Consider the following 17,902-nt stretch of genomic DNA (forward strand, 5'->3'; position numbering starts at 1 on the left):
AAGTATTGATATTCTTGATGAAAAGAGAAAATAAATCCCTGTTGAATGAAAGGAAATTTGATGGATCTTTGAAAAGGAATTGACGGTACAAAGGATCTAACCCGGACGGGTGATCCTATCCTGATATAGCCCTCCCGAAGAATATGTGGAAAATGAATTTAGCCCGGACGGGTAATCCGAATTAGGGTCTAAATTTAGCCTGGACTGATAATTCAGATCCAAGCTCATTAGAGTAATTTTCATTGCAAGGGATTTAGCCTGAACTGGTAATCCCGACAATACTCTATGAGATTATATTACAGAGGATTTAGCCTGGATTGGTAATCCTACTGTAAGGATAAGGTTCACGGGAGTGTGCTCTCTGAAATGGAAATGTGCGCACATGAATATGAATTGACGGACCCGGATTTGTACACTTAGGTGTACCCCTGAAAATCCATCGAAATTTCAAGTAGTTCAACGGGATAAATATGGAAAAATAACAAGGGAATGGAAATCATGGAATTGATGAGCTCATCAATCATGGTATATATATTATTGATACATGGAAATTATTGAAATAACTTGAAAGTTGAGTTTGTGCATGATAGGGGAATAATGTATTGAATGGATGTATGAATGTTTATTGCATTGCATTGAAAATATTAGGTAAGTATAATTCTTGTTACATGAGCTTACTAAGCACAAAGTGCTTACCTTGTTTCTTTTTCCCCTGTTTTGTAGTGTTAAGAGCTCGGAGGTCGGATTCAGTCAGAGACATATCACACTATCAACCTGGTATAAAAAGAAATTTTATTTTGGAAATCAATGGCATGTATAAGCTATTAAAGTAAATGTTAATGTGAAATGAATGTATGGTTAGCCATTGGTATGGCTAACAAATTTGGATTTTGATATGTGATGAGGTTGTCTTATGAATATGTTAAATCTATATTGAAAATATGTTGAAATGGATTGGTTGTGTTGGATTGGTCTCGGTTTAAAATTGCAGGGGAGATAAGATATTTATAAAAGGGTTGTATTAAGTTCATAAAAAAAATCTTATGGTTTCGATTTAATCCCAGTTTGGTCCCGATGTATGTTTTGGGCTTCGAAGGCCCATCCAAGGAACGTCATGATATGTTTCGATAAATGAACAGTATTTAACTCGTAATAATGAAAAATTTATTCGGTAAAATTTGGTAATGCCTCATACCCTATTTCGACGACGAATACGGGTAGGGGGTATTACAAAAATTTGAAGAGATTTTAAAATACGATCACTTGAAAAGAAAACTTGGATAATCGAATTGGATGATAAGACATACCCATTTCAAAGAAATAAATCGTCACACTCAGTGAGTTAGGGTGCAACAATTCAATATTCGAAATTAGGTTTGTCTTTTTAAATTTTAAAAAATCATGCATTTTGAGAAGGATATTTGGTTATTTGGGTCAATCGAGAAATCATAATCCAGTAAGTTAGGGTTCAATTTCTCGAAATTCCTAAACACCGAATATTGCCTTTATTTTAAAATCCTTAACTCGAGATGATAAATGTTATACCCAGTAAGTTAGGATCCAACATTTTGAAATCCCGAAAAACTTTATTTAGAAATTATATGGTTTTATTGTAAAAGAAATACTTGGCTATCTAAATTCATCGGAAAAAAATTGAAGCCCAGTAAGTTAGGGCGCAATTCTCTTGAGAATCGTGAATACCGAGTATTTTGACAATTTGCGAAATAAGATGACTTTAATGCTTTTATTGAAACACGGTTAAAAAGATGCAGTGATTAAACGAACGTAAAATGCACCCCAATGAATAATGAACAATAAATAAACACAAACAAACATAATAACAATAATTTCAATCATACATTATGCAAATATTAACATCAACATTTAAAAACTATTAATCTAAAAGAAAAATAAAATATAACTCATGAAAAAAATAAGAGAAAAGAATTTAGGAATAAAAATTTACACAAAATTATACATTTAAAAGAGAAAAAATTAAAATAAGTAATTAATGTGAAGATTTGAAACAATTTAATAATAGAACTAAAATGAATAAAATGTTTAAATGAATTTTAAAGAAAGAATTATGAGAAGAAAATAAAGATGAATAAATCTTACAATTTATATATATTTTTAATCTAGATAAGCAAAAAAACTAATTTAAATAATAATATACCTATAATAATATATGTAAAAGTCAAAATAAGTAAAATGGAATAGAAAATTTAAAAGAAATAAAGTATTTATGTATAGAAAATAGGTAAAATTTACAATTTGAAATTAATCATATATTATTATATATACATATGTATACTAAAAATAATTCAATATAAATTATATATGCATATGTGAAAGAATCATAAAATGTTATTGGTAAATCTTTAAAGTTAAAGGTATATATACATATATATTAGTCTAAAAAATATAAAAATATGTATAAATTATACTAAGATAACATAAAAAATGTATATAAAATAAAATATTTGTAAAATTAAGTAATAATATACAAAACATAAAATAATACTATATAATAAAATAAAAGAATTTATAATAAGATTAGGTTAATTGATATAAAAAAATACTAATAATAATAATAGTGATAAATAATAATAAACCAATTAATTTAATAAAAAATAGATCAATTTTGAATTAAAACAAAATTCCTAGGGTGAATTTGAAATAAATGTGCAAACGACCGAATTGAGAACCAATTAGCATCAAAGGGACTATTATAGCAATTTAACGCGCAAATCTTCTTTGGCATACGGATCAAAATCTTCAAAACGATGCCATTCAAACATGGATTCAATTGAAACCAAAATCCAATATAGTGTATAAATTAAAATAATAATAAAAATTAAATTAAAACAATACAAAATACAAAAGGACCTGTGGCGCAAATGGACCATTGAGATAAAACGCGCGGATCTGAGCCTTCAAATGACGCCGTTTTGAAAGCATCACATTGGCATCAAACGGCGATGTTTCTTTCACTGCTTATAGACCAAACCCTAAGAAATCAGCAGCCTACTTCATTCTAAACAAAAACCTAAACGAAATGATCTCTGCGCCGCTCTGTAAAACGACTGCTCAAAAAAGGATCTTCGAACCCCTGCTCAAACTCTGATTGCGACGAAGAGAACAAGGATCTGACCGCGAGGTAATTTCTTCGCTTTCTAATTTTTTTTTTTTTGTTATCTTACTTGAATAATGAACAAATAATCGAAGAAAAGAGAACCGAAAGAAAAAACAAAAAAGAAAGGAAAAAGAAAAAATTCAAATCACCTTTGGAATTCTCTGTTTTCTTTTTCTTTAGAATATATTTTTTTGACTTTCAATCTTTGTGTGCGTAATCGTTTACAGTATTCGAATTGACTTTATATAGCCAAAATTGCAAAATAAATAATAAAAATAAATACAAAAATCTAATCTGTTATCCCTTCGACCCTTTTTTATTATTCTTCCTTTTGCTACTGCTTGCGTGTGTATTTTGCAGGTACTCAGCCAGCCTGGAGCAACAGACGGAGGTGCACACGCGCGGAGGCGTAGCATGTGCGAGGAGGGCCGTGATTTTCCTTCTACGGTGACTGAAGGGTTTCAGAAACCCTAAGGGTTTCTGGAATACTCTTTCAAAATGGGCTAATTGGGCTTAGGTATTGGGTTTGTAGTATTTGGGCTTAGTGGGTCTGATGGGTTTAGTATTTGGGTTAAGGACCGAATCGAGCTTAAAGTATTATGGTTTGATTTGGGCTGGTAATTTTATTGTAATTGGACATTAATATTTTTGGACATTATTTACTATTTTTATTTGATTTTTTATAGTTTTATTTTTATTTGTTTTTTTGGTATTTATTGGGCCAGGCAAAATGAGTTATTACAAGCTCAATAATGTTACTGCTATTTGATAACTTGTGAAAGTTGGATAATTGAAATTTAATTTTAAACAAAATTTAGTTACTGTTAGTGTAGTTTACTTAAAAATAATTATGATTAATTATGTATACAGGCATAAATTTCGAGCAAAATAAAACATAGAAAATAATGTCAGGGCTGATGCAAACCGCAGTAGTGGCAAGTCCAAGCGAAGGTTTTAAGACTATATAAGTGGTTGTGCTAAAAGCAATCCCCATGGCAACAAGTGCAAGGCCAAGGATCACATCAACGATGAACAATTTAGACGTAATTGAACCAAGCGGTTTTGGAAAAAGAGGAAGCAGCATCCCAAAGTGGATGAAGAGGGTAGAAAGAGAGAGACTAAAGGCCAATGCATTTGTTACAACAAATGTTCTAAAAGCTACCTCATGAATCAGATAAGGAGTGCCCTGGTCTGAACCTTCTTCACTCTTGAAACCACCTGGAACAGTTATTGCCGCTGCGAATGTGACGGTGACTATAAGTGCTGCCACTACTAAATGAGCATCTCTTGTTTTCTCCAAGTTTATATCTGCAGATATGTTTGGCAAGCCAATGGGACAAACTGGTTTCTCCGCAACTTCTTCATTCATAATTTCTTTTAACAATTTCACAATTTGCTCCTACCACATTAGCCGATTATATTATAGATCATTATATTATATATGTTATATAATCATAATTCAAAACACAAATATTAATAAAACCATAGCCGTAGGCATAGAAATACAACATATAAATATACCTTTTTCTCTTACTTATCATATTAACATGCATAGAAAACTTGTTGAGGAGTGATTCCACTAGCATCTTTCCAGTCCCTAAGATTTCTGATTGATCCATATTCAGTGGTAGCATCATCATCCTTCAATAAAAGCGTAATCTAATAGGAAAGTCTCTAAACGCCACAAAATGAAGATAAAAATGCAATTGGTTTGAAGTGGGTGTTCAAGATAAAATTTGGTGCAAATGGAAGCATCCAAAGCACAAAGCTCGTATTGTGGTGAAAGGTTATGCCAGCAATATGGTGTTGATTTCGAAGAAACCTTCTCTTCGGTAACTCGGTTCAAAATGGTGAGGCTTGTTCTAGCATTGGCTGCACAATTGCAATGGCATGTTTATCAATTTGACGTCAAATTAGCATTCCTCAATGGAGATCTACAAGAGGACGTTTATGTAGCACAACCAGAAGGTTTCATAGAGAAGTGCAACGAAACAAAGGTGTACAAGTTGAAAAAGGCATTGTACGGATTGAAGCAGGCCCCTCGAGCATGGTACAACAAGATCGATGGGTATCTTCAGAAGAAAGGGTACATAAGAAGTAAAAATGAGCCCACCTTATATGTGAAAAAGGAAGGTAAAAATGATTTCATCATTGTTTGTCTTTACGTTGATGATATCATTTATACTAGTTCCTCTAACTTTCTTATTGATGAGTTTAAGTCTCAAATGATGAATGAATTCGATATGTCTGATATGGGTTTATTCCATTATTTCCTTGGTCTTGAAGTTCATCAAGCTGAAGATGAAATTTTTATCTCACAAAGAAAACATGCTAAGAATCTTCTCAGTAATTTTGGCATGTTTAATTGCAAGCCTGCGACTACACCCATGAATATCAATAAGAAATTGCAGCTAGAAGATGAAAAAGAAATGGCAAATGCCAGGAGGTTTAGAAGCTTGGTTGGAGGTTTAATTTATTTGACTCACACTAGGCTCAATATTGTATTTCCTATTGGTGTTATTTCTAGGTTTATGCAGCAACCTTCAAAGGTTCATTATGGAGCAACAAAACGGGTTTTGCGGTACATGACTGGAACTTTGGAGTATGGCATTTGGTGCTCAAAAATTTCAAATTTCAGATTATATGGGTTCATAGTTAGTGATTAGGCAAGTTCTTTAGATGATAGAAGAAATGTATCAACAAATGTTTTCATTCTAGGTTTAGGGGTAATCACTTGAAATTCAGTTATTTTAAAAGTCTACTTGTCTGCAACTTTGAACTAAGGGAGAGTGTTGAGGATTAATGCAAAGTAGTGAGTTGTTTAGTTGACCAAGTATCTCGATAGAATCTTTATTAGTTCCAGATTTTCAATTTAATTGAATAAATTTTTAGTTATTTTTGTGTTAAGGTAATTTCTTTGTAAGCTTATAAATATAGACATTTATATTTTATTTTATCAATTCAGTGTTTATCAGTAATAGAATAATTTTGATGCATATTATAATTATTTCTTTACAGTTTTCTATAGAATCTCGTCTGTTTGCTGGGTTGTGTTTTGCTTTTCTTTTGTTTTTTGAACTGTTGGGTGTTGCTTTGATCTGGTGGCATCCTTTTGTGAGTCTGTTCAGCTGATGTAATTGGGTTTCTTGGTTTTCGTTTTGACTGGTTATCATTTCAATAAAACTGACCGGTCCGATTCCATTAAAGAAAACCCCACTTTTTTTTTTTTTATTTAAAATAGGTTCATCTTGTATGGCAAAAAGTGTATACATTTAGCCTAGGTAATGTAAAATCATAAAGTAAAAGAAAATGAAAATCTGTGTAAAAACAAAAGATACTCTGGAATTGGTGATCTTCTCCAAAACCAATAAGGGTATTTTAACTTTAATTGATGGAGGAAGTGACAATAAAAGGCTAAAAAGGCGTTGAATTTACAAAAGAAAAGAGGAAAATGCTACATCTTGATCCTTTATCTTTGTTTTGCTATTAAAATATCGATTCACTCATTTAATATATTTATTTTAATCTATCAAAATTTGATCATAATTAAATACTAATATATGAATTTTAATTTACAATACATATTTAATAAATTGTGAGCATAATGTTGTGTGACCAACTCTCAAACCTAACTCAAAACTATCTTTTTAAAAATGACTTTTAAAATTTTTCTTGCTACGAATTGAAACAACATTGTATCATATTTATATTTTACATATGTAACGAGGGATTCAAAATTGCCCACATACAAAATAAAAAGACAGGGCAAATAAGGTATGAAACAATGGTAAGCCCGTGGGAAGGTTTTAAAATCACATAACTGCCTGTGCTGAAAGCAATTACCATCGCCAACGTTGCATAGCCAAGAATCCCAGAAACAGATTGAGTTCGATATAAAACTGTATGACGAAAAAATTTAAATTGTGATAATAGATTATCCAGAGCCCCAAAGTGGGTGGTGAGGGCAGAAACAGAAAAAAGGAAGGCCAGTGCATTTGTCACAACAAATGCTTTAAAGGCTGCCTCATCAATGAAAAAGGGAGTGCCTTGCTCTGACCCTTTTTCACTCTTCAAACCACCAGGAACAGTTATTGCCGCTGCGAATGCGACGGTGGCTATAAGACCTGCCACTATTAAATGAGCATTTCTTGTCTTCTCCAAGCTTTTTGTAGAAACATTTTGTAAGGGAAAGCGACGAACTGGCACCTCCGCCACTTGATCATTTTGAATTTCTTCCAACAATTCTTTGATTTGCTTCTGTCATGCCACCCACATTAGCCGATTGTATTGTAAGATTATTAAATATGTTAATTCAAAACTTAAATAACATGGAAATACCATATATATATATACACACACCTGTTTATGATGATGCTCCTCAAATCGAAGTGCAGTAAAAATTTCTTGAGGTGTCATTCCAAAGGCACCTCCCAACTTCCTTAGATTTCTGAATGATCCATATACAATCTCACTACCATCATACTTGAAAAAAGAACGCCCTAATGGGGAGGAAGAGAATCTAAAAGCCAGATAATGAAGTAAATTCAAACCTTCATTGTCCACTTTTTCACAACAATCTGGACATAAAGAGAGAATCATTCTTACTGTTCCAAAATAACCTTGCCTGGCTGCCATAAGAAGCGGTGTCATCCCCCTCTTTTTATCACTTATATAGGCAGCTGATACATCCCATTTTAAAAGTTCTTTCACAACTGAGAATCTAGAACCCAAGTGTGCAGCATAATGAAGAGGGGTGTGTCCATCTTCATCTCGTTCCTTTGTCAAATTCCCCTTCTTCTTTAATATTACCTTTACTGCCTCTAAATCCAAGCAAAAAAAATAATGTCAATAGACCTGTTCTTTATTTATTTCAAAAAAAAATAAAATTGGAACTAACTCAACAACATACCTGCATCTCCAGCCATAACTGCTGCGTGCAAAGCTGTTCTACAGTGGGGGCCGCCATGACCAGTTGATTTGAGTTTATCTAATAATAGAGTCAACAAGCGCCCAGATCCTCTCTTCCTAGCTGCTATGTAAAGTGGAGTCTCCTGTTTTTTGTTGGCAGAATACGGAAAATCAGGGTCTTCAAATTCCAACAATGCTTTCACCACTTCAACATTGCCACACCCTGCTGCTTCATGTAAAGCCGTGTTGGATTCCTCATCCGTAATCCTCAGCATCTCCCTCACTGCACTTACTTGATCCATTCCCAGCTCTAAATCTCCATCTCTAGCTTTTGCGCAAGACTTGATTAGAAGTTTCACAATAGCAGAATGTCCATAACTTGCTGCAACGTGCAAAGGAGTTTGACCTTTAGCATTCGTTTGGAGTAGCAGTGACGGACACTTGCTGAGAATTTGTTTGATAAAATTTGATTTCTTTTCTCTTTTTATAATAGTAATGAAAAAATTCAAATGCCGACAGAATAATAAATATACTGCGGGGGAGAAAATGAATATTGAGTGAACTCTGTTAAAAAGCCAGACAGGGTTCTCCTTGGTTGCCAAGGTAACATGGAGCACGTTGTTATGGTTTGGGGTCTTTAGCGACTCAAGTTGAAGCCTCTGGTTATTATCGAAAACTTCAATGTTGCCTTCTGCTGCTGCCTTATACAGCCAAGAATCCATGTGAGTGATGTTCTCTTCAGGCTCCATTTTTGTTGATATATTTCTTCCTGGATAACACCAAACAAAATTGAATTAATTAGCTTCAAACATTCCACTCAAGAAAAAAGTACTGCAAATTCAGAAATTTACCAAATGCCATACCAGTTAGTTGCTTGCTTGCATATCCTCCATTCAACTCACCGACAAATGACAACTATATATACTTGAACACTTTAGTTGTAATAGCCCATTTAAGCCCGGGCCCAAAATTAAGAGTCTAAAGTCCAGATTACAAAGTCAAAAAAATTTAAAATCAAAATAAATAAACCCATTACCCTAGCCCGAACCCGAAACCCACAAACTTAACCCAGTTACAATAGGCCCAATACAAACTCTAGCCCAAAATACCCAAACCCAACACAGCCCAAAATATTCACCAAACGCCGAAACCCAAACAGCCTACAGTCACGGCCAGTAGCCACGCACGCAGGCCCTTCACGCATGCTGCATCTTCACCACGCGCTTCCTCCAGTTGTGCCTGCAACAAACTGCAAAAACGGAAGAATAGCAAATAACAAAACAGTAACAGAAAAGGAAAAAGAAAAATAATAGGAAAATAGAAGAAAAATCGCTGTATTTCGGGGCTATAAAAACCCCATTTCTGTATTGTTTAAGGATCCCGAAAAAATCAATAAAAAAGGAGAACAATCAGCAGTTTTTAAAAGGTGGTTTACTGTTTTCTTTCTTTTTTTTCGATTATTTTATTTTACTTATTCGCGATTCAAAAGAAAAAAAAGAGAAGGTGATACCTTCGTGGGTGCGCCAATAAAGCCTTCTTCCCCTCTGTGCTAATCGGAGATGGATGGGCGGAGGCCTGAGATTTGAAACGGCAAAGAACGGTTTCAGATTTGCGGCGGTAGAAAGGAGGAGTTTAGTTTAGTTTTTTTTTAATCAGCTTGAAACATTGGGTTTTTTACCCAAATAGTATAGAAAAAAAATACGGAAATAGGATGTCAAAAAAAAATTTTACCAAAATATGTTACTTTTTCATTGGAGCCTATTAGATAGGCGCCAATGAATAAAATAATAATAATTTTTTTTTGAATAAAATATAATTTTATACTTTCCCGGGTTAGTATATAACCCGTATAATACATAGTATTGGCGCCTATTTGGGAGGCGCCAATGGTGGTGCCTATCTAGGAGGCGCCAATGGTGGTGCCTATCTGGGAGGCTCCAATGGTGGTGCCTATCTGGGAGGCGCCAATGCTGTGATTTTTCCGGGTTTAGGGTTATGTTATAAATTTAGGATTATGTTATAAATTTTTGTGTTTGTAATTATTTAAAATTCAATTTATTAGTAATAAATTACAAAATTACTAATAAGTTATACTAATAAATTTATAACATAATCCTAAATAACTAACAAATTAATTATAAAATAATTACAATATTCATACAAAAATTACAATATTACAATATATCCCGACATTACAATATTCATACAAAATTACAATATTACAATATTCATACAAATTATTTAAAATTTAGGATTATGTTATAAATTTAGGATTATGTTATAAATTTTGTGTTTGTAATTATTTAAAATTTAATTTATTAGTAATAAATTACAAAATTACTAATAAGTTACTAATAAATTTATAACATAATCCTAAATTACTAACAAATTAATTATAAAATAATTTCAATATTCATACAAAAATTACAATATTACAATATATCCGACATTACAATATTCACACAAAATTAGAATATTACAATATTCATATAAAATTGCAATATTTTTTGTTATTAATTATTAATTATAGATTATCTATATTTAGTATGAATATTGTAATTTTTTGTATGAATATTGTAATATTATAATTTTGTATGAATATTGCAATTTTTTGTATGAATATTGTAATATTGTAATATTATAATTTTGTATGAATATTGTAATGTCGGGATATATTGTAATATTGTAATTTTTTGTATGAATATTGTAATTATTTTATAATTAATTTGTTAGTAATTTAGGATTATGTTATAAATTTATTAGTATCTTATTAGTAATTTTGCAATTTATTACTAATAAATTAAATGTTAAATAATTACAAACACAAAAATTTATAACATAAATTTCATTGGCGCCTCCCTATAAGGCACCTTGGCGCCTCTTTATGAGGCACCAGGTAGGCGCCACCCGACCTATTGACCGTAATTTGACCTGTATTTTTTAAAAAATTTATTAAAAAAATATTTTATTCAAAAAAAAATTTATTATTTTTTTATTCATTGGCACCTATCTAATAGGCTCCAATGAAAAAAGTAACCTATTTTGGTAAAAAAATTTTCTGACATCCTATTTCAGTATTTTTTTTTTCTATACTATTTAGGTAAAAAACCCTGAAACATTCCATGCTCAAGAAAAAAAAGTACTGCGAATTAAGGAATTTACCAAATGCCCTACCTGTTAGTTACTTGCTTGCATAACCTCCATTCAAGTCGCCGCAACTATATGTAATTTCATACATCAACACTTTAGTAATGGTAATATATAGGGTTAGAGGTCAAGTCAATAAAGTTGGAGTTTTTTATGGTGAAATTTGGATTCCAGGAAACTGCAAAGAAGGAGAAGAATGGAAGAAAATGGGGTGTACAGCTCTTTGTGGTCGAGGCAACGCTGCCCTATGTTTTCTTTTATTATTCCAAGACAGTGTCTGGTAGCTGAGAAAATTGTTACACACTAAAATTTGATCATGTTAGTTATTATTGAGTCATTTAGACTAAACCTTACATTTTCTTTAAAGTCTTTTTTTTAATATTCATTTATTTATAAATATTTTTGTATTTTTCATGTATTTTATAGAAAAAATATTTATTTTTTTTATTTTTAAAGTTTTATTTCAATTTTTAAGAATCGAGATTAGATTAATTTAATGTGTAAAATTAAAGGCTAAATTTATTTTTAGAATTAGGACCAAAATAATAAAATTTGTAGACATTGAAAGGCTAGAGTTATTATTATACGCTAATAATTGAATGACTTAATTGTAACAAAAAAAAAAGTAAATGACCCTAAAACGAAGTTGCTTCCACCATATTTTTTAACATGCTTTATAGATAATGCGCGCAAACGCATGTCTCCACCCAATTAATTTGGGATAATGCAAAATTTAGTTTTGAATGTTTATAATTTTATGTCAATTTAATTTTTGAGAAAGTATTATATGAAATTATAATTTTATGTTGTTATTATAATCCCCATAGTTGGTCTAAAACTTGAGTGGGCTTGGGCTGAGTTTCAGTGAATTTACACAGGACAAGTTGTTAAATTGGGCTCGCAATGGGATTTCGCAAGTTGAGCTCACGAGGGATCCGCATTCAAAGCTCGCTAACCTACGAAGTCCCATGTATATAGGTCACATGAACATGCGCCAAGTCTAGAGTAAAATAAGTGTCTCCATACATGAAGCCTACTTAGTATGTTATGTCATTGAACAATATCCATATGATATAAATAGGCAAATAACACCTTCTAAAAGGACAAAGAGAAAAATATTCAACACACATCATTCATATTCCTTTTCAATAGGAGAATGAAAATCAAATTTTTCCTCTCGATTTTCAACTTTTCTTCTTGAAAAAATTCAAATCTAACTAAAAATGTTAAAATTAGGAAGAAATTAAATTATTATTTATCTTTTTTCCTATTAGAAACATTAAATTTAATTTAAAACAGAGTCAAATTAAAAATAATAATAAGTGTTTAGAGTTAAATTTATTATTATGCTTAAAATTTATTTTTTAAAATTTATTTTGAAAGATATTAATGATGTATTTGGATACCATTTTATTAAATTTATACTTTAAACAAAGACTGCAATCTGTGGTTAGAGGTGAGGTCAATAAAGCAGGAGTTTTTTATGGTGAAATTTGGTTTCAAGGAAACTGCAAAGAAGGAGAAGAATGGAAGAAAATGAGATGTACAGCTCTTTGTGGTGAAGTCAATGCCGCCCTATGTTGAACGCCATAATCAAATTTAAGAGCTGATGCTTAGCATCTATAAGCCTTTGTAGCAGCCTTGAATTCCTTGCAGTGAGACATATATTTTTGTTACTTCCTATGCTGCTCAACAGTTGGAATCACATCGACTTTGGTTTAATATATAGATTTCACAGATATTTGGGGAAATAAATGAAGTTGTTGGTAGTATATTTCCATATCTAATTGCCTGCCATCTACAGCCATAACTGCTGCATGCAAAATTGTTCTACCGAGAATTAGTTACAATATCTATGTAGTGACCTAAAATTTGGGCACGGGTGTTAGTCGAAGTAATTATTGTAAATTTGAAAATTGAATGAGTCGCTACTAATCTTTTTTCCTAAGTGTGATCGTACACCTAATAAATTCTCTTTTTAGAAGAAAAATTTATTTTTAAATATTTCTAAAAAAGAGGTAATTTTAGGTCTACGTGAAAATCCAGAGAAAATTAGAGTTTGGGAGTCGGTTACGCACGAGGAAGGTATTAGCACCCTCGCGACGCCCAAAATTGGTATCTCGTTAAATGCACGTTGTCTTAATTTTCAAAAATACGAGTTCAATTTAATATTTAATCGTGATCCGATTGAAACACGGGAATTTTTTTTGAAAACACGGAAATTTTTGGGAAATACGAGAATCTTAGAAATACGAAAATTTTTGAAAACACGAAAATCTTTAAAACACGAGAATTTTTTTAAACACGAAAATTATTTTTTTTGAAAACACGAAAATTGTTGAAAACACGAAAATATTGATAAATTACATATTATCGTACCATATACATTTTAAAAGGAAAAATTTTGATAATTTATCGATAATTACAAAATACATATTTTATTTCAAAACACGAGAATTTTTAAGTTTTTCAATTTTTTAAAAGGGGGTCACGAATTTAACACGAGCTAAATATATTCACCCAACATAGCTATGAAAATATACAGCTTAATATTAAATCGGTTCGTCGCCTTATATATGAAAATTAAAATTAATGAAATTAAATAAAATTAAATACGAATACAAAATGCTTTAAAAAACCTAATACGAAATAAAAAAATACTTAAAAAAAACAAGAATATTAAATATGAAATGTCATAAAAATATGTAAATTAAATTAAAAGTACTTAAAAAAGAAATTACCGAAGAGCCCGAAAATACGAGCTTGATTGAACGGGTTTACACGACTCGGGCTTTTTCTTTTTTTCTTTTTTTTTTCTCTCTCTTTTTTCTCTTCTTTTTTTGGCCTGCTGCCTTTGGGCCTGCTGCTGGTGAACTGGGCCTGGCGTTGTGGGCCTGCTGGGTTGGCCTGCTGCTGTGCTGGGCCTGGAGCCTGCTGCTGAAATGGGCCTGCACTTGCTGTTGGGCCTGCTTCTATTTTTCTGCTTTGTTTTTTTTCTTCTTCTTTTTTTGCTGTTTTGTTTTTCTGGGGGGCCTGGGCTACTGGGCTTAGGCTGTTGTGGGCCGGGACGGATCCGAGTCACTGGTCGGAAAGGTCGGGTCGGGTTGACCTGACTGTTTAAAAAAATTTTAATCTTTTTTCTCTTTTTTCTTTTTTTTTCTTCTTTTTCTTTTTCTTGGAAACTCTAGCCCGCCGCCGTCGTTGCCTCCGCTGCTGCTTCACGCCGTCGTGACTGCCTTCCCCTCTTTTCTCTTCTTCCTTTCTTCCTCTCCTTTCTCTTTTCTCTCCTATTTCCTTTTTTTCGAAACTTTCTTCTCTTTTTTTTTCGTGGGGGGTCTTTTGGGGTTTTAAGCCCCTTTTATAGATGTTTTTCTCTTCTTTTTTGCAGAGATTAGGTGGCTAGGGGAGAGGGAGGCCATGCCTTAGGCCGGTGGCCGGAAATCAAGGGGGTAGGTGTGCAAGTTGCTAGCAGATGGACTAAACTGCAATTTTAGTAAAACTTCTGGTGTCGAAACATAATTTTGAGACAATTTTAAGGTCAAAATGTAATTTTGAGAAACTTTAAGGGTCAAAATGTAATTTAAAAAAGTTTAGGGGTTAAAATGTAATTTTGAAAAATTTTAGAGGTCAAAATATAATTTTAAAAAAGTTTAGAGGTCAAAATGTAAAAAAAATTTAAAATACGAAATTTCTGGGACAAAATTCAGTGATTACAACCTACATTATATTGTTTGATATTTAATAGATTTCACTTTACACAAATTATCCACATACAGAGAAAAAAGCAGGTGGAATGAGATATGAAACAATTGCAAGCCCGTAGGAAGGTTGTAAGACCACATAACTGCCTGTGCTGAAAGCAATCAACATCGCAACCGTTGCATAGCCGAGGATCTCAGCAACAGACCGATTTCGATGTAAAACTGCTTCACGCCAAAAACTAAATTGTGATAATATATTATCCAGAACCCCAAAATGGGTGGTGAGGGCTGAAACAGAGAGAATAAAGGCGATTGCATTTGTTACAACAAATGCTTTAAAGGCTGCCTCATCAATCAAAAGGGGAGTGCCTTTTTCAGTCTTCGAACCACCAGAAACAGTTATTACCGCTGCAAATGCGATGGCAGCTATAAGTGCTGCCACTATTAAATGAGAATTTCTTGTCCTCTCCAAGCTCTCTGTAGAAACATTTCCTAAGCTAAAGTGATGAACTGGTTCCTCCGCCACTTGATCATTCTCAATCTCTTCCAACAATTCTTTGATTTGCTTCTGCCAGGCCAGACACATTAGCCGATTGTGGTGTGGGTTTATTAAATATGTTAATTCCAAACTTAAATATTAATAAAACCATATCCATGGAAATGCAATACACACCTGTTTATTATGATATCTCTCAGATAGAAAAGTGCATTATAAACTTGTTTAGGTGTCATTCCAAAAGCACCTTCCAACTCCATCAGATTTCTGAATGATCGGTATGCAATCTCAATACCACCACGCTTGAAAAGAGAATGCCCTAATGGAGAGAAAGGGCCTCTAAAAGCCAGGTAATGAAGTAAATTCAAACCTTTGTTGTCCACTTTTTCACAACAATCTGGACATAAAGAGAGAATCTTTGAAACTGTTCCAACATGACCTTGCCTGGCTGCCATAAGAAGGGGTGTCATCCCCCTCTTTTTATCACCTATATAGGCAGCTGATACATCCCCTTTTAACAGTTCCTCCACAACTGATAATCTAGAACCTAAGTGTGCAGCATAATGAAGAGGGGTGTGTCCATCTTCATCTCTTTCCTTTGTCAAATTCCCCTTCTTCTTTAATATTACTCTTATTGCCTCTAAATCCAAGCAAAATAAAAAGTCAATATACCTGTTCTTTATTTATTTCAAAATAAAATAAAATAAAATAATTGGAACTAACTCAACAACGTACCTGCATCTCCAGCCATAGCTGCTGCATGCAAAACTGTTCTACCGTGGGGGCCGCCATGAGCTGTTGATTTCGATTTATCTAATAGTATACTCAGCATGCCCCCATATCCTCTCCTAGCTGCTATGTAAAGTGGAGTCTCCTGTTTTTTGTTTGCAGAATACTGAAAATCAGGGTCTTCAAACTCCAACAATGCTTTCACCACTTCAACATTGCCACACCCTGCTGCTTCGTGTAAAGCCGTGTTGGATTCCTCATCCCTAATCCTCAGCATCTCCCTCACTGCACTTATTTGACCCATTTCCCTGCTCTAAATCTCCATCTCTAGCTTTTGCACAAGACTTGATTAGAAGTTTCACAATAGCAGAATGTCCATACCTTGCTGCAACGTGCAAAGGAGTTTGACCTTTAGCATTCATTTGGAGTAGCAGTGACGGACATTTTCCAAGGATTTGTTCGATAAAATCTGATCCCTTTTCTCTTCTTTTCATATTAATGAAAACACTCAAAGACCGATAGAATGATTCATAGAGAACGGGGAAGTATATGATTATTAAGAGAAATATGTTAAAAATCCAGGCAGCATAATCCTGGGTTGCCAAGTTAACATGGAGAACGTTGTCGTGGTTTGGGGTCTTTAGCGACTCAAGTTGAAGCCCCTGGTTGTTATTGAATACTTCAATCTTGCCTTCTGCTGCTGCCTTATACTGCGAAGCATCCATGAGAGTGATGTTCTCTTCAAGCTTCTGAGGTTCACAAGAGGAAGTAAGCATGAAGTTTATCGATGGTCCCATTTTTGCTGATCTTTTTCTTCCTGGATAACACCAAACAAAATTTAATTAATTAGCTTGAAACTCAAGAAAAAAAATACTGCAAATCCAGAAATTTACCAAATGCCTTACCAGTATGGTACTTGCCTATAATATCTTCTTCTAAGTCTCCTGCAGAGTGATCAATACAAATGAAACGTCTATATGTAAGTTCTTGAACACTTGTCAACTTGTCAACTTGTAAATAGAATAATCAAACTATCAGTTTTCCTGTAATGCCCAAGTCAACTTGTCAACTGCAAAACGTTAATTCTTCACCCAAGTTAGTGCACTTTTTTTGAAAAATCAATTCAAATATATTACTTATATATTTTATAATTTTTATAAAAATATAAAAATCAAAAAATCAAAATATTAATACTTATTACATCCAAGGAAGAGTTGTTGGACCTCAATATTTTATTTTAGCTACATTTATTTTTATTAACGTTCCTTTCATAAAAATTATTTATCTAACCCATCAAAATTTCGTGAAAATTTACAATATTATATCCTAAAATAATACCATATCTTTTCAAAAACTTTGGGGTGTTGCAGTTCTACGACTACCTAGTGCCAGGTGAGCCCACTCATCCTTAGGCGTGAGGTATCAGCTTAGGTGAGAGGTGTTTTATAAGGGGCCTTCACAAAGGGTTCAACTCAAACCGTTCTTGGGTCCGCCACATGTCTCATGGTGGCAAGGTATAACAACTAGTTAATTATCCTTTGAATTATTTAATTTGGCCCTTGAATTATAGCTAAAAATAATTCTAAAAGTATCAATATGATATTTCAATATAGTTCAGGGGCCTAATTAGTTAACAACCCTTTGAATTATAAAGTGTCATGCCATCCTTTTAATAAAAGTTGAGGGACAAGCGACAAAAATGTAACAGCTCAATAGTGATGGTGACTATTTGGTAACTTGTGAAAGTTGGATGATTGAAATATTTAAACAAAATTTAGTTAGTGT

The 17,902-nt window shown here is 32.9% G+C and overlaps 2 protein-coding genes and 1 long non-coding RNA gene across 4 annotated transcripts; 1 reads left to right on the forward strand and 2 right to left on the reverse strand.

Moving 5' to 3' along the window:
• The first annotated feature begins 3,035 nt into the window (after positions 1 to 3,035).
• Positions 3,036 to 3,805, forward strand: LOC128040392 (uncharacterized). The gene is made up of 2 exons (XR_008195034.1): positions 3,036 to 3,160; positions 3,497 to 3,805. It is a non-coding gene; the product is annotated as an uncharacterized LOC128040392 (long non-coding RNA).
• Positions 3,806 to 6,818: 3,013 nt separating this feature from the next.
• Positions 6,819 to 9,602, reverse strand: LOC105779348 (ankyrin repeat-containing protein ITN1). Of its 2 annotated transcripts, XM_052629052.1 has the most exons (5): positions 9,555 to 9,602; positions 8,908 to 9,293; positions 8,046 to 8,813; positions 7,496 to 7,956; positions 6,819 to 7,393 (listed from the first exon to the last, which is right to left on the reverse strand). In XM_052629052.1, the coding sequence occupies exons 3-5, from the start codon at positions 8,791 to 8,793 to the stop codon at positions 6,848 to 6,850; spliced, it is 1,755 nt and encodes a 584-aa protein (XP_052485012.1). In that variant the 5' UTR covers positions 8,794 to 8,813; positions 8,908 to 9,293; positions 9,555 to 9,602; the 3' UTR covers positions 6,819 to 6,847. The 2 variants fall into 2 exon arrangements, with proteins under 2 accessions (XP_052485012.1, XP_052485011.1); XM_052629051.1 differs by lacking the exon at positions 9,555 to 9,602 and having other exon boundaries at positions 8,896 to 8,920.
• A 4,275-nt stretch (positions 9,603 to 13,877) lies between these two features.
• On the reverse strand, positions 13,878 to 17,161 carry LOC105779351 (uncharacterized). Its single transcript, XM_012603106.2, has 4 exons — positions 17,023 to 17,161; positions 16,124 to 16,934; positions 15,566 to 16,028; positions 13,878 to 15,460 (listed from the first exon to the last, which is right to left on the reverse strand). Exons 2-4 carry the CDS (start codon positions 16,419 to 16,421, stop codon positions 15,385 to 15,387), a joined length of 837 nt encoding a protein of 278 aa, XP_012458560.1. The 5' UTR covers positions 16,422 to 16,934; positions 17,023 to 17,161; the 3' UTR covers positions 13,878 to 15,384.
• Between the last annotated feature and the right edge of the window lie 741 nt (positions 17,162 to 17,902).

Source organism: Gossypium raimondii, chromosome 4, assembly GCF_025698545.1.
Source record: "Gossypium raimondii isolate GPD5lz chromosome 4, ASM2569854v1, whole genome shotgun sequence".
NCBI lineage: Eukaryota > Viridiplantae > Streptophyta > Magnoliopsida > Malvales > Malvaceae > Gossypium > Gossypium raimondii.

Excerpts from the sequence above, each read along its gene's own strand:
- LOC105779348 (XM_052629051.1), bottom strand. Across the intron at positions 7,957-8,045 it reads AGTTATGGCTGGAGATGCAG|AGGCAGTAAAGGTAATATTA; the intron begins GTATGTTGTTGA and ends GCTTGGATTTAG. Across the intron at positions 7,394-7,495 it reads AGGAGCATCATCATAAACAG|AAGCAAATCAAAGAATTGTT; the intron begins GTGTGTGTATAT and ends GTGGCATGACAG.
- LOC105779351 (XM_012603106.2), bottom strand. The coding sequence starts at position 16,421 with ATGGGTCAAATAAGTGCAGTGAGGGAGATGCTGAGGATTAGGGATGAG. Across the intron at positions 16,029-16,123 it reads AGCTATGGCTGGAGATGCAG|AGGCAATAAGAGTAATATTA; the intron begins GTACGTTGTTGA and ends GCTTGGATTTAG. Across the intron at positions 15,461-15,565 it reads AGAGATATCATAATAAACAG|AAGCAAATCAAAGAATTGTT; the intron begins GTGTGTATTGCA and ends CTGGCCTGGCAG.